General features: G+C 38.0%; 1 protein-coding gene across 1 annotated transcript in view; it reads right to left on the reverse strand.

The window, feature by feature from the left end:
- Positions 1 to 5,740: 5,740 nt before the first annotated feature.
- The window catches only part of GPATCH2 (G-patch domain containing 2), a 123,007-nt gene continuing 114,161 nt past the window's right edge, over positions 5,741 to 14,586 (reverse strand). Inside the window, exon 10 of the mRNA XM_054399189.1 lies at positions 5,741 to 5,910. Within this exon, the coding sequence (XP_054255164.1) occupies positions 5,741 to 5,910 (170 nt within the window). The remainder of the gene's footprint in view (positions 5,911 to 14,586) is intronic.

The raw sequence follows: 14,586 nt of genomic DNA on the forward strand, positions 1-14,586 counted from the left end.
ACTAGACTGACTGACTCCCTGGTGGTGTTGACTGTGACCCAATCTAGTGTGAGTGGTTCAGGGTGTGTTACTTTGGGCACTGCAAAATGAAGATTCCAGGTTGAAATGGCACTCTGACTCCTTGCACTGCTGGGGTGCACGGTGTTTGGTACTGAAAGGATGGGCAGACTGACACTAACAACAACCCAGTAAGTTAAGTTACAACAGCCAAACAGGTGCTTTAAAGAAATTTAGTGCTGAAGATGGGCCAGCACGATCCAGCACAAGGGCAGCTGACTCCAGGGGTGTGTGGGAAAATTTAGGACCTGTATCTTTTACAGGCAATGAAGTTAAGGCCCCAGTCTGCAAACACTTGCACACATACTTATTTTTAGACCTAAGCAGTACTTCATATCTTGAAGTCAATAGAGATATTTATGTGCAGAAAGCATCACATATCTTCCAGTCTTTATCATCTTGGGGCTAGAGGAAAGAGAGGGGCCAACACGTGAGCTTGACCAGGTTAAAGACATTTCAAATTTTCATGACTGATGAAGGCAGCAGTAGGTAAACAACTTCACTACACTAGTAGAAATTATATAAAACTTTGAGTGATATCACTTAGCTCATGCTTGAGATTACACTTTAAGAGAGCAAACACTGCATTCCGTCACTTAAAACTTATGTATGGTTACACTTTTCACAAAAAAAGGACAAATATTATGGATGGAAGATAACACTAAGGACAAGGCACAATTAAACTGAGAATATCTATGACCAAATATTCTGAAAGACAACACTTTAATAAACTCACATAATTAATCGGTGTAAATATATTACAATAAAACATACATTCCTCAGAGATTAATGGCTTACATTCACAGTTTGAGAAGACTCTCTGACATTTAAATTCATCATAAAAATACTATAAGCAGTCAGGCCCTAACCATACCTTCCTACAGATGGAACACCTCATATTAATTCAAAACCCTTTTCATAGCTGTGAATAGCCATGTTTCTCATGGGTGGGAGGTTGAGTTTGCAAAATCTGACTAATGTGCAGGCTTTCACTTAAAGATTGAATATTCAAATACAAGTAATATACCATCACAGTAAAAATATCTCCCATATCTGTTTTGCTTTAGGACAAGAGAAGAGAATCACAGTCCAAATGTTTCCACCAGAGTTCAATCATTAAACTTTCATTGTTTTTGTAAAATTCTCCACAATAACTTAAAGCACATTTACATTAAAAAGGTTTATAGTCTTACTGGAGAAACTCTCCTACAGCTTAATATTCTGGTACAGTTTTTACACAGATCTTTAGCAAAAATCAATTGAGACAAGCAGAACACCCATGCTAAAATGACTGCACCTCCTCCAAGTCTTTTTCTGGTATAGAGGGACCATTACAAAACAAAACCAATGCAAAGTTAAAATACTGTACCTGCAAACCCCCCCCCCTAGACTACAATAAAACCTTTTCCAGAGGGAACTCAAAGCAAAACCAAGTAGCAATCTTTAAAAATGCTATTTTCTCTTTCAGCATTTTATATTAGCTTACAACTGGTCAATAAACAAACAATCTGGACTGTGTTTTTGGAGACTGAACACACACACACACACACACACACACACACAATACCCTTTGGTGTGGGGCCCTATTGTGGGCAACTCAGTTATGTAATTACTGTATGCTAACTACACACAATTGCTGACAACTCTGCTAGGAATTAAAGTCTAATTAACAAGTCTCTTGACTTTAAAGTAAGAGGGAACAGATCCCCATTTCTGATATGCCGTTACTGAAGCTGCCCTGAGAACATAGGGAGACAAAAAGCAAAATAAACCAAAGTTTGGGTGAGTTCTCCTTGGCAGAAGAGTTTTGGAGAACTGTTTGTAAAGAAAGCACAAGGTCCTGTCCCAGTTATCAAAGCACACACATACGTAGAGTGAAGAGAACTTGTATTTAAACATCTTAGAAGAATATGATAACAAAAGTACTGCAAATGTGTTAAAAAAGGTATTCCCTGATGTTGTGGTGTAACCTTTTCAACTGGATAATAATAACCTAGGAAAGAAGCCCTAGTAAAAAGGTACATGTAAGGTTGTATAATAGCTTTAGCATAATATGCATCTGCTTGGTACAAGATATTAGCAATCTTAATTATATTTTCAGAAACAGCAAGTTTTTGTACTTACCTGTGCAATAATGATGCTATTAAAAAGGGCAGTTTAAAGAAAAAGAACACACAAAACCCATGAAGAAGAGAATCTATTTTATTTTGTCTTGCATTTGTGTGTTAAAGCAAAGCATTCTATACATATTATTTAGCTATTTACTGCCATTCTACACCCATTATTGACCTAATTGCAGAAAGACAAATGCAGGGACAAACTTGTTAAAGTGAGCATACTGATAATGCTACTCTGACTTTGACAAATACTTATTTTAAAATAAGAAACTGCTCATGAGTTTCTTTTGTCAACAGTTAATGGCTCAATTCACAGAACTTTGAGACACCGTGGAGCATATGTAATGTCTCTTCCCAAAACATTCTGCAGAGGAAGAATATTATGGTAACAGCTGAGCTACTGATTAATCAAACATCTAAATGGAAGGTTAGTGATGAATGGCAACTTTTAGATACAAGATGATCCCATATTTTTAGTGTAGGCAAAAAAACCTTTAGTGTCACAGCTGCTAAGAGTTATTATCTGAAAATACTTGCATATGTATTTTAAAATAATGTGAGCCAGCTTTATAGCAGGTATTATAGAATAACTGCAAGATAGGTATGGGAAAAAACTGAAGAAAAAAAACCCCAATAAATCTTAGTACTTTGACCTGTTTCAAAGCCAACTAACAATGAGATGTCTCAGAAAAGAAAAAACGTACAACTTACTTTTGTTTCTAGTTATAAATGTACAAAATTACACTACTGGAGTATATTTAAAAGCACGCCTATGAGATCCAGAAAAACAAATTAAATGATACTGAATTTTACTGAATTTAAAAAAAAAAATCTCAAAACACTATGCTAAAATATTTTAATGTGTCTTTTTTTTTTTTTTTTTAAAAGCTCCTAACAAATAAAGTTGACTGTCAGCTGTGGCACCTATGAGAATACCTACTGGAAAACAGACAAAACGTATCTATTTCTATAGGAAAATAATAGTTTCTCCCTAATAAACTGATTTAAAACAAAAAACTCTAAGATTCCCAAACAGACTAAATAGTTCTTCCATTATGATTGTTTACTGGGTTGGCTGCTTCACTCTGTCTGTAAGAAGGGATGAATGTAGAATTGAATAGGCTATAGAGGGTTTCTCTCAACACATATCCATTATTTCCCTCTTTTTTTTTTTTTTTTTATTCCAATAGGAAACATTTTCAAGTACTTTTGGGGATGCAGACCAATTGCTGCAGTAAATTGTACAGAAATATTTCATACAAGTGTATTATGTGCCATACTTGGAGCTTACAGCCTGAGATATGCAGGTGGTGTAACCAAGGCAGAACAATGGAATGTTGACAGAGAATGAATACTCCTTTACATTTTTGCAAACAGAGCTAGAACAACAAGAACTCAAAGATTCACTTTGACAATTCACACTTTGGAAATTATTTTCAGGAGCTTTTGATTGTGGTACACAATACAAAGTGGTCTTTAAAAGTCACTTGCTCTCAGTAGCACACTGCATTGAAAGAATAGGAATGTGTCACATACATTCACTATTGTAAATAACACTTACACAAGTGGGCACCTTTGTTAGCTGCAGAATTCCAGAATCTCAGCCCTTTGCAATTATGTGGCCCTGAAATTATTTGAATATGGAATGTATTCAACTCAGTTTAATTGTGCAAGAGATATCTGTAGTGACAACTCGCATTATGCTATGCCCCAAAACCCATCCAATAAAAAGTATGTATGTTGATTATAAATCCCAAGTCTGTTTAAAATTTCTTATAACTTCAAAAAGCAAAACCCCACAATCATATCAAGTATTTAAACAGCAATAAATAATTGTCCTGAAACTCAGGGAATATGTGCATTCAGGTATCATTAAAAACAGTATCAGGTACCAACCTTTTATTCTACGCTATGTGTATGGTGAAATATGGCTCCCAAACCAGTGGTACTCTCAGCAGAAAGCACAAAGATTTCTTTTAAGCAAATTCAGTGCTAAAATGCTGCCACTTCTTCTTTTCCTAGTATTCTTTTCTGTAAAAATATGTTAAGTTGAGGGAAAGTAAAACCACTTCTTAAAATTAATCCCTGTGTTTCAGTAACATGAAGAAAGCTGTGCTCTTTTTATTGTAAGGAAATATATTTGCCAACATCTAGAAGCAAGCATTTTTCTATGCAGTTTGGGAACAGAGGAAGGAGGAAACCCTCCTGTTGAAGAGAAAGAAAAAAAAGACTGAAGAATGAAAACCTGTTCCCTCTGCAGTCAGGGTAAATATTGCCAGCTGCTACAGGATTGTGTGAGGAGGCGGGGCAAGATTTCCTCCTTAGCCTGTTTCCTTCATCCCTATCATTTAATTTTAAAGTAGAATTTGTTTTATATTGCAGACCAATAAGTACCCTAGGAGCTTGATTGGTTGGTGCTTAATGAAATTGCTTCTGCTGACATTAGATACATTAGGATACTGATTAAAACACTTAATGATCTCTCTTGATTTTAAATTGCTAGCTTAGATTTGCGAGATGCCATCAAAGTATCTTTTTTCCTTCCTCCTTCACCCTAATCCTGCTTCTCTTTGCCCTTTTTCTATTCATGATCCTTAAAGGTTGTGGCTCATTGGCACAAGCACGATCACAAACCAAATGATAACACTATGTTGAACACTGCATTGTTTAAAATATGTCCAAACCCAGAATATAAACACTGAAAGACAGTCATCTTTAAAATACAATTTCCTGGTTCAAAGCTCAAACTGTTCTTAAATGTGGAAACACTGAGGATTATGAATATAAAGGGAAATCCAAAGTCAGAATAAACTTTAACCTTTTAAAACACTTGCTGAAAAAAGATAATCCTGTAAATGTAAAAACAAGTATAAAAGCTTAGCTTTGGAGTCTGAATGTGGGAGACAGTGATACATTGCCAGATAATGGTGTCAGAACAGCATTCCTAAGACAACAAAACCATTTTTCATGCTCTTATACAAAATTGCATACCATATCATCTTCCAGTGGGAAAACTGTATCTCTTATGGTTAAAATGACATTTTATCCTCAAATACTGTTAAACACTAGAAATGCCAGGTTTGGAAACTTTGCCTGAAAAGAAGCACAACACAATAGCTGCAAAAAGTACTATTTTCCTTGAGAAATCTTACCAAGGCTCTCGAGATGAAATTATACTTAAACAAAAATAATTTGCTTATATACTACAACTTGCTATGGCAGAAGCTTCTATGAAAAAAGGTCAATGTACTGAATTTTATGCTTAATACAAACTGTAGGACCACAGGAAAAAAAAAAGTAGAAGTTTTTGTACGTTTTAGCACCATAGTAAAGTGAGATTTGTATGCCAGTTCTGTCACTGGGGCTGTACCTTGCAGCTGGTGTAGCTAATGTGAAGTACATTGACTTCAGTGATCTTTGAGAGAAGAACAACTGGATTGGCCGATCACAACAAATAAGATGTTTGATTTTTTTTTTTTAATTTCCTTTTTTCTTTTTTTTTTTTCTTGTCTTTTAAAAATGAAGGTTGAGCTTTGTTTGCATTGAGCAGCCAGAGTGCATTTCTGTCAGCTAAATCCAAGTCCGAGTCCTTTTGGTCTCTGGATGGCTCGTATTGGCTCTGCCATCCCTTTGCCGTCTGGTCCGAGGCCAGTGCCAGGGGTCCAGCCCATGCTCTGAAGCATTCTGTTCCCAATGTTGTTTTCTGGGATTGGTTGGGTGTTTTCACCTACAAACCCTGAGATTAAAGAAACACACAGCATTAATCAGCACTGCCTGCCATGTGGAGAAGAGCAGGATAATCTCCCTTAAAGCTTTAAACCTTCTTATTCTCCTAATTCTTCTAATAGGTTGCTAGAACAGGCTGTCTTTGCACATGTTGACCTCCTGACTGCATATGATTCTAAATAATAAAGTCTTATGCTTTGCTTTATTTTTAATGTTTTAAAGACTCAGCTTTTAAGTATAACAAATACTGTCACAGATATTTTATATTCCAGTACAGTGGATTTTACCTCAGTCTCAAAGAACAGGCACTACTCTGCATAAGTCTACCAACATATCAGCAAGATTACCTGAAATTCTTTGTCCTATAGTTAATAAGTTGAAGCACATCAATGTAACACAACCACCTTGCCATTCTTAGCAATATTTACCATGCTCAAAATCTCTTTCCATAAAACACAATCAATAATTTCTGTTTAAACAATTACAGGTGTTACAAAAACAGCCCAGAGAAGTGGTCTGCTATTCTGAAATTCAGCTATATCTTTACTCATTTTCTGTTTCACTGAACACTGTAAGAGACATTTGATACATTCAAGTTTACTTTTGGTCTTTTCAAAGCCATTGTAAGTGTTGTTTACATTTTTCTCCCCACACCATCAATAACTCTGAGAAAAGCTGCACACATAATGGAGAAAAGAGGATCAGAATTTCAAATGTTACTATAACAGATTGAAACAAAGTTGTTAGTTTCACCTCATTGACCAAACTCCTCAAGCTAGAGTTTGGAGATGAGACATGGATAAGCCTTCCCATATGTAACTGTTTTGCATGAGGGACACAAATCATATTCATTTCACATATCTGCATTAAAACTTATGAATTTACACCATACAAACAATTTTTAGAAGTACTTAAGTTTGTGACCTAATATCTGCAGTTGCATGTAGGCAGCTGGATTGTTTTCAGCTTTGGTGAACATCTCCACACTGCTGATAACAGACTGCTCCCCCCTTTCCTCCCTCACCTCTTGTGTCCAGCTGTGAAATATTATCTGTTTAACTTTCTACCTATTTATTCTGGCCTGCTATGTGTTTTTTTTTTTTTTTCTGTAGGAGATGGTGATTTTGTGTTTGTGGAGACTACAATGTCATCAAACAAGAATTTAGCATTCAGAAGTAGCTGGCTCATCATTACATTAACTTAGTAAACAAGAACACAAGAAAAAGTTGAACATGCACTTCTGAAAAACCTCCTTTATCACAGACACACACAAAATTCCAAAGCTCCACAGCAGAAACTTGCACACACACACACAGAAGTTCAAAATGAGAGGTGCACATAAAAAAAAAAAAATCATGATGATTTTGATAAATTTACAGCACTCCAGCATTACAACTACAGATAGGTTCATATTCAATAAAATGTTGGCTACATAAAAGGCAGACAGCTTCCTAGTATCTCAGTTCCTGAGTCAAAGAAGAAGGGAAATGCACTGAGAGAAGGCATCCTTTAATACTGGTTTGAAGCTATGCTTAATGGTGGGCTTAAAATAAAGGCTTTCAAGTCAGAAGCCTCCAGTCCCCAAGAGAGTTCCTCTTGAACTGACCAGCACAAAATTCAATGTCCAAGATTTTCTTTCTTTTCAGGCCCCCACAGGCAGAGGCAATTTTCATACAGACAAGTCTCCAACACTGCCTGGCATACACAACACAGGCTTTTCAACCTTCTTATACTTTCCAGCTCAAAAAAAAGGGAAAGAAGAAAGGCTACCATCCAACAAAAGTTCTGGTACACCTTGAAGGTAAAATCCTGGAAGCAAATTCTGGTCCATTTTTCATAACTAGTGATGGTAAGAAATGAAGCATTGTTCCAATGAATTTCTGTGGAACAATTAAGGGGGAAACTTAAAAGGGAAGAAAGATACAACAGATCTGACAAGCAGGAAAGAGCAGAAAAGAGCACATTTCAAAAGATCTAAAACTGGAAATATTAAACCATATATAATGTTGCTTAGGCAAAGACAGCAATACTGTTGGAAGGGTATGCAAGGCATAGCCTGAGACAATGCAAACAGCTTTTTCTTAGCCTTTTTGGAGAAAAAAAACCCCCACAGATCTTTTGCTGTAACAGATGTATCTTTCTATACGAATTTCAGTTCTCAAGACATCCAGAACAACCTCACAAAAAAAACATACATGAAGGAACAATCCATACCCTGAAATGTTATTTAATAAACCAATGTTTCTATTTTTAATACTTTGAAGTAGTGCTGTGTTTCCCCCCCCCCCCCATAACTGATAGGATAATTGAAATAATCTTTGTATTTAGATACATATAAGTACTTCTAGAATGTATGCTATTTTTCCCTCCACTTCACGTGCTTTTCTTTCTCCTGTTAGAAGACTGAAACATCTTCCTAGGAGTCCTGTTTTATTTGCATACATCCCCAGATAAAAAAAAACCAAACAAACAAACAAAATCCAACCAACCAACCAAAAAACCCACGGAAAAAAACAACCAACCAAACAAACAGACAAAAAAAAAAAAAGAGCAGAAGCCACCACAAAGTTGGCTTCACAACCCACTTTTGGGAAAGCAATTGAACAGTGTATACTGTCCAAGGGATAATGTGTTTGGCGGCTTTGTATTGCAGCAAGAATAAGGCAAAACCAAAATCCCAACCAACTTGGCTATATTACTAATTGGCTAATTATTCCTTCCTGCAAATGAGGTGAAGATGGGTAGCTTTTATTTTAATTGTCGAAAATATTTAATATATGGAAGCAATCTTTAGCCGTATAGTTTTATCTGCCTTCAATATTCCTACAAATTTCACCTTTAATTTGAAAAATGTATCTGTAAGGCAATATATTTTTGAATCAGAAGAATATAGATAGTGGCCATTCACCCTTTCCTCCATTCCACAATGAATCAGCGCTTGGAAAAAAAATTAAAAGTTGCATTGCTGGATTGACTGTAACGATGGGAGAGAGCTTTTGAAAATCCTGCTACACTGCGTGCTGTTCCCCTGGCCCCCATTCCTGTGCTTTGGGCTTTTATTTTCTAATTAAAGCAGTAATTGTCCTTGCAACATTCACCTTCAAGTTCAGTTTACAATTCATGCCTATGGCACTTCCTGGACTAGCCAGTAGGGCCTGTTAGATAGAATGGTCCAAACACAATGGCCTTGAAAATGGCTGTACTTCCTCTGGGACCTGTTCAGTCTTGACCCACCCAGAAGCAAGAGCAAAATCAACCCAGTGCACTGTCCCACAAAACCCATTAAAAAAAAAATATATATCTTGCTCTATGAGGCTTTATGGGCTTCCAGGAGTTACAAGGAAGTTTCTGAATTAATAATTTGTAGGAATCTCCTGTGCAGACCCTTTTCTGTCTCCAGAATGGAAATGTTTTTAGCAACTGTAGCAACGTGGTGCTTCCTGATCTACCAGATGAGTAGTCTGCATGTAGAAGTGGTTGCTACTACACAAGTGAGGAGCAGTAACTTGCCTGAAAAAGACAGCACTGTAAAATACCCTCACTTATGTTCCTTCTCTTCGCAGTGCTGCCAACTGAAATAAAAAAAGAACCCAAAAAGGCCAATCCTCAAACCTTTGTGTATATGAACAGACACTTCAAGGTCTACACGTATTATGCATATGACCTTACATACAAGGAATATGGAACTTACGAGTAGGAAGGGGCAAAACAGGGAACAAAAAAACAAAGAAAAAAATCATCTCATTTGTTTAATTTTGGTATGATATTTATGATGGCATGAAAGGCAGATTTCAATGAAAAATAAGGGTATGCAATTTTTTAACAGCTGTTGAGACAGGTATGTCCTGGTTAAACAGTACACTAGCATTCAGTGCCATACCCTTGATTTTACAGTGATTGCCATGAATTAATTTAATTCCATCTGTAAGCTAAAATCAGATCAGAGGTCTAATGCTGCTGCAGGCTCCACATCTGTTTAATCATTTTTGGATACAACAGCTTGTGAAAGTTCAGGTTTTAAATTTGCTTCATATTTAAGAAACAATATTACACCAGTGTACAACATCTTCACCAGGAAAAAAAATGAGCCTATGCAGGGTTTTGATCAGACAGATCCACTTCATTTGCAAAATGCTTCTAAAAAAGGAAAAACTCACCAATTACATTATCATTTATTATAGAATGATAAAAGAACTGTGACTCCATATACCACTATTGTGACAATACTTATGTGCATGATCCAACTGCTGGATAAAACTAACATCAAACGTGTTTGGTTTATATTGGGGTGAATAAATTCACAATACAGACAGGTTCAATGTGTTAAATAACCCTTATTTAAAGAAAATGTTAGAAAAAAAGATTTCCCCCCTCAGTTGTAAGAAATAAATGAAGGCATATTGAAGTAATTTCATCTCTGGCCACTGAGCTATTTTTGATGTTAAGAAAACGGGGTTTTAAACAGTTCTGAGAAAATGATACTGTATATAAATACAGTTTTTGGCCTTTCATCTTTCTTTTATATGATTAAGACTTTTGAGCAGAACAGTGATGCCTTTGCAGTGCATACCACAACTATTATTTCCTCTTCTATCGCTCCCAGCAGCCTTAAATCCTTTAAATCCTTTCCTAGAAGGATCTCTTTTTGCTTGGGTAATTTTTGCAATACATGGCCTGCTAACCCTTACCCCCTACCCTGGATCTCACTTATGTCTATCACAGCAGAGTCAGTCTTTCTACCTCAAATCTTCCAAGGAGCATTGTGGATGGTAATTCACTTGCGTAATTGGCTCAAGAGATGAAAATCTTGTATCTGCCTCTCTTAGCCACTAATCTATCCAGCTGACTGCAAGCCTAATTGGCAGCTTGTTTAGTAATTTGGCTCCTAAAGTGTTGTATTGATGTTGGATAAACAGCCAATGGAAGGAGAAACGATACATGCTGCTTCACTTTAAAAGCTAGTGCACTTTCCCCCTCATTTTCTGAAAGCATTTAATATTCCATCTCTTCTTTTTCTTTTTCTGATTCCTCAATAGCCAGAGGAATAGGGACTGATCCTAATGCACAAGACAATTTTACAAGGATTGCTATCAGAAGAACACATTGCTCTAGCGTATCCCTTTTTATGCCAGCTCTCTCTTAACTAGCAAAATGGGAAATCAGACTGCCTAGACGCTGATATTCTTTAAACAGTTTTGGATAATTACACAGTCAGCATCATGAGCATAGCTGACAGCCGTGCCGTGCCTACACAGCATAGTATGGCTCTATATCCAAAAAAACCCAACAACAACAGTTATGAAAATGCTGTATTTGAGACTGCATGTTTACATCAGACTTTCATATATCCCTCACACTGAGCTATCTAAGACTGTGCCTACAGAATAACCTTAGAATGATTATAGTTCAGGTGAGTCCACTTGCATTGTATTTTATTCTGGCAAGCAGAGATACGATAACAGCAGAGAGGAGAGAGCTGTAACTTTAGTAGGTGTTGGAAACCTCCATATTTACCCAGCATTCACAGCAGAATTTTGTTAATGCCTGCACTGCCAAGCTTCCATTCTTACTGCCCTATTGCAAGGGGTATTAAAGGAATGATTGCATAATTGTGGCATGGGCTAATGCATTCTTTCTCTCAGAACGGACCCCAGATTTAAATAAAATTTCAACTCTCCTGAACAGAAAAACATATATCCACATACTGATGAAAACTGAGATACTGGACTTTAGGTTCAACTGGTCATCTGGTATCACAGATCACTTGGAAATGGATTTGCAGGTACTCTTCTCCTTCTATGCTTAATTGGACTACACTGTGTGCAAAATGTGACTTCATACTCATTCAGCCTTTACTACTATTAAAACTGGTTGAGAAGAGTTGGAATTATTAGATTTATCCCACTCCAAGGGGCATCTCTGGAATACCCACAACTGTCTTTCCACTTGCGTCCAAAGGAGATCTGTTGTGCACTCTAAGCTGACAGAAAGACTGTCACAAACCAGCATTTTGAAAGAAGTATTCTCACTGGAGGCTATTTCAAAGTACTGGTCAAATCCCTTGAACATCAGCAAAATTGCTCCCTTCTCATAAGCATTCCCTGACTTTTACAAAAAATGATTTGTAACCTAAGACTTGAAACCCAAAGGGAAAGAATTTAAATCACAGTAGTACTCTCAAAACAGATATTGTGGTTATTGCTAATTTCAGCAGAATGATCATGGATTAAATTGATATTAGGACTATGCATGTGACTGCAGCTCTGCCTGATTTAACTCAAGTTGGGATGGATTGCCAGGATACTGGAGGTGAAGTTCCATTTCTATTGCCTATTCTATGCCTAAGTGGTTGGAGTATTATCTTCTGTCAAATTATTTTCATTTTAAAATGAAGATAAATTAATTAAAACTAGGCAAATGCATCTGCATATTTTTTTACTACAGGCTAAGTAACCATTTGACTACTTATTTATGCAAACAATGCTCACTGCGATCCCTTTATCAGTAATGAAAGCATCAGAACATAAATCTTAGTTATTATTTCAGCACTGGCAGTCTCTATAGGCCAAAAGGTAAACTTCTCTTAAAATCAATTGCAAGACCACTACTTGGCCATAGAGCGACTCCAGGACCGGCTCTGGGGGCTCTAGCTGAGTGGTGCTTTATTTCTGTTTATTTTTGGGGCTTTCTTGGGGCAGGTGGACCCGAACAGACAGCGAGGACCAGCACGGCTGTCCTCTCGTGTGCCAGCTTGGGAGGGTGACATAGCTAGGGGCAACTGTGGGAAATTGAAACACGGAGAGAACAGGAAAAAATGCCAGACTGGAATTCAGTGAGAGAGATCTCTCACTGGAATGCGGTGAGCAGCGTCTGCTGGGTCAGGTGACAGAGTGCAGAAGCCTCAGCAGTAGCCTGGGTAAAACACAGACAGCAGTCCAGTGGGATAAAAGCCAACCAAACAAACAAGACAACAAAAAAACAAAACAACCCCCCAACCAACCAAATTTATTACTTTTCACCATCTCAGTCAAAATACAATGGTCTTATAACAGCAGCAAGCACTATTCTCCACAGGCTGCGTGCCAACATGTTTCCAGGTGAAGACAGGACAGGCAGACTTATTGTGAAAGGCGAAAGCATTTATTGCCTAAGCAACTAAGCAAAGCACTAAGCACAAGGAAAAGCAAAGCCTAAGCACAAGCCTACTACTGTGTTACATAGTCAATTTATATACTTTTCTAATACAGAGCTGTCACATCCCAATTAACTATCCTTCCATTGACATGGGTCCAAGCAAAGCATACAATAGGTTGATATTGACAAACAAGCTTCTCAACATATCCAGTCAACTTCTGCCTAGTCTTTCTTTTAGGTTATAAAATGCTTACATCCTTTCCAACTCAAAGACAAAACAGAGCCTTCTCAAAAATTATTCAAAGTTTGCTATCTTCCTGTATGTCTCCATCTGGCAGAAGAAGATCATGCTCCTGATGCCAGCCAAAATGGAGGTGGGAACCCAGACAGAGCTCCCACAGGAGGATGCAATGGTACAGGTCACTGGCTGTAGTGAATGGCTCAGTCTCTCCTTGGTAGCAGGGAGCTGTGCACGTTATGAGCAGGTGGAATTTCTACTCAGCTGTGCAGCACAGCTTCAAAGCGAGGTTGACAGATTGAAAGACAAAGTTGATAGGCTTAGGAGCATTAGGGAAGCTGAGGATGAGATTGACTGGTGGAGCCAGGCTCTGACTGCCCTGAAGAAGAGTTGGGAACATCCCTTAAAAAGTACTGAAGGTCAAGTACCCCCTGTAGCCTTCCCCTGCCAGACGGAAGGCAGTAACCTAAGGGAAAGGAGGGAATGGAAGCAAGTCCGTGGTCAAGGCAGTAAACAAAATCCTGCCTTGCCCACCTTCCCCCACCCCTTCAACAGGGAGCAGTGGCAACAAGTTCCTGCCTGGCGTGGCAGGAGTGTTGCTTCAGTTATTCCGCTAGCCCCCCATGTGCCCTTGCAGAACAGGTATGATGCTCTGCAAGTGCAGCAAGCCAATGAGGAAGATAAATCATCTGTCTTGGATGTATTCCTAAGATTAAGGAAGCCCAATCCCAGCACCCAAACATCTTCTACCAGAAAAAAAAAAAAAAAAAAAAAAAAAAAAAAAAAAAAAAAAAAAAATTCATTGTTACAGGCGACTCCCTTCTGATGGGAAGAGGAGGCCCAATATGCAGACCTGACCCACTTCAAAGGGAAGTCTGCTGTCTCCCTGGGGTCCGAGTTAAGGATGTGGTAGGAAGGCTTCCTACCCTGGTACAGCCCACAGATTATTGCCCATTATTAACCTTCCAGATAGGTAATGACAACCTTGAAAAAAGAAAGCTGAGGGCTACCAAAAGAGACTTCAGGGCCTTGGGCCAACTGGTCAAGGGAGTGGGAGCACAGGTAGTGTTCTCGTCTATCTTCCCAATTGCAGGGATTAACCCAGAAAGACTAAGGACGACTCACTGGATTGATTCTTGGCTTCAAGCCTGGTGCCTCCCACAGGACTTTGGGTTTTCTGACCATTGGTCACTTCAAATGATGCCAGGTCTGCTGGTGTCAGATGGGGTACATCTCTCTCAAAGGGGGAGAAGGTTTATATTGCAGGGGTTGTCTGGGCTCATTAATCAAGCTTTAAACTAGATTTGAAGTGGG

This window comes from Indicator indicator, chromosome 2 (genome assembly GCF_027791375.1).
Source record: "Indicator indicator isolate 239-I01 chromosome 2, UM_Iind_1.1, whole genome shotgun sequence".
In the NCBI taxonomy this organism is placed as follows: domain Eukaryota; kingdom Metazoa; phylum Chordata; class Aves; order Piciformes; family Indicatoridae; genus Indicator; species Indicator indicator.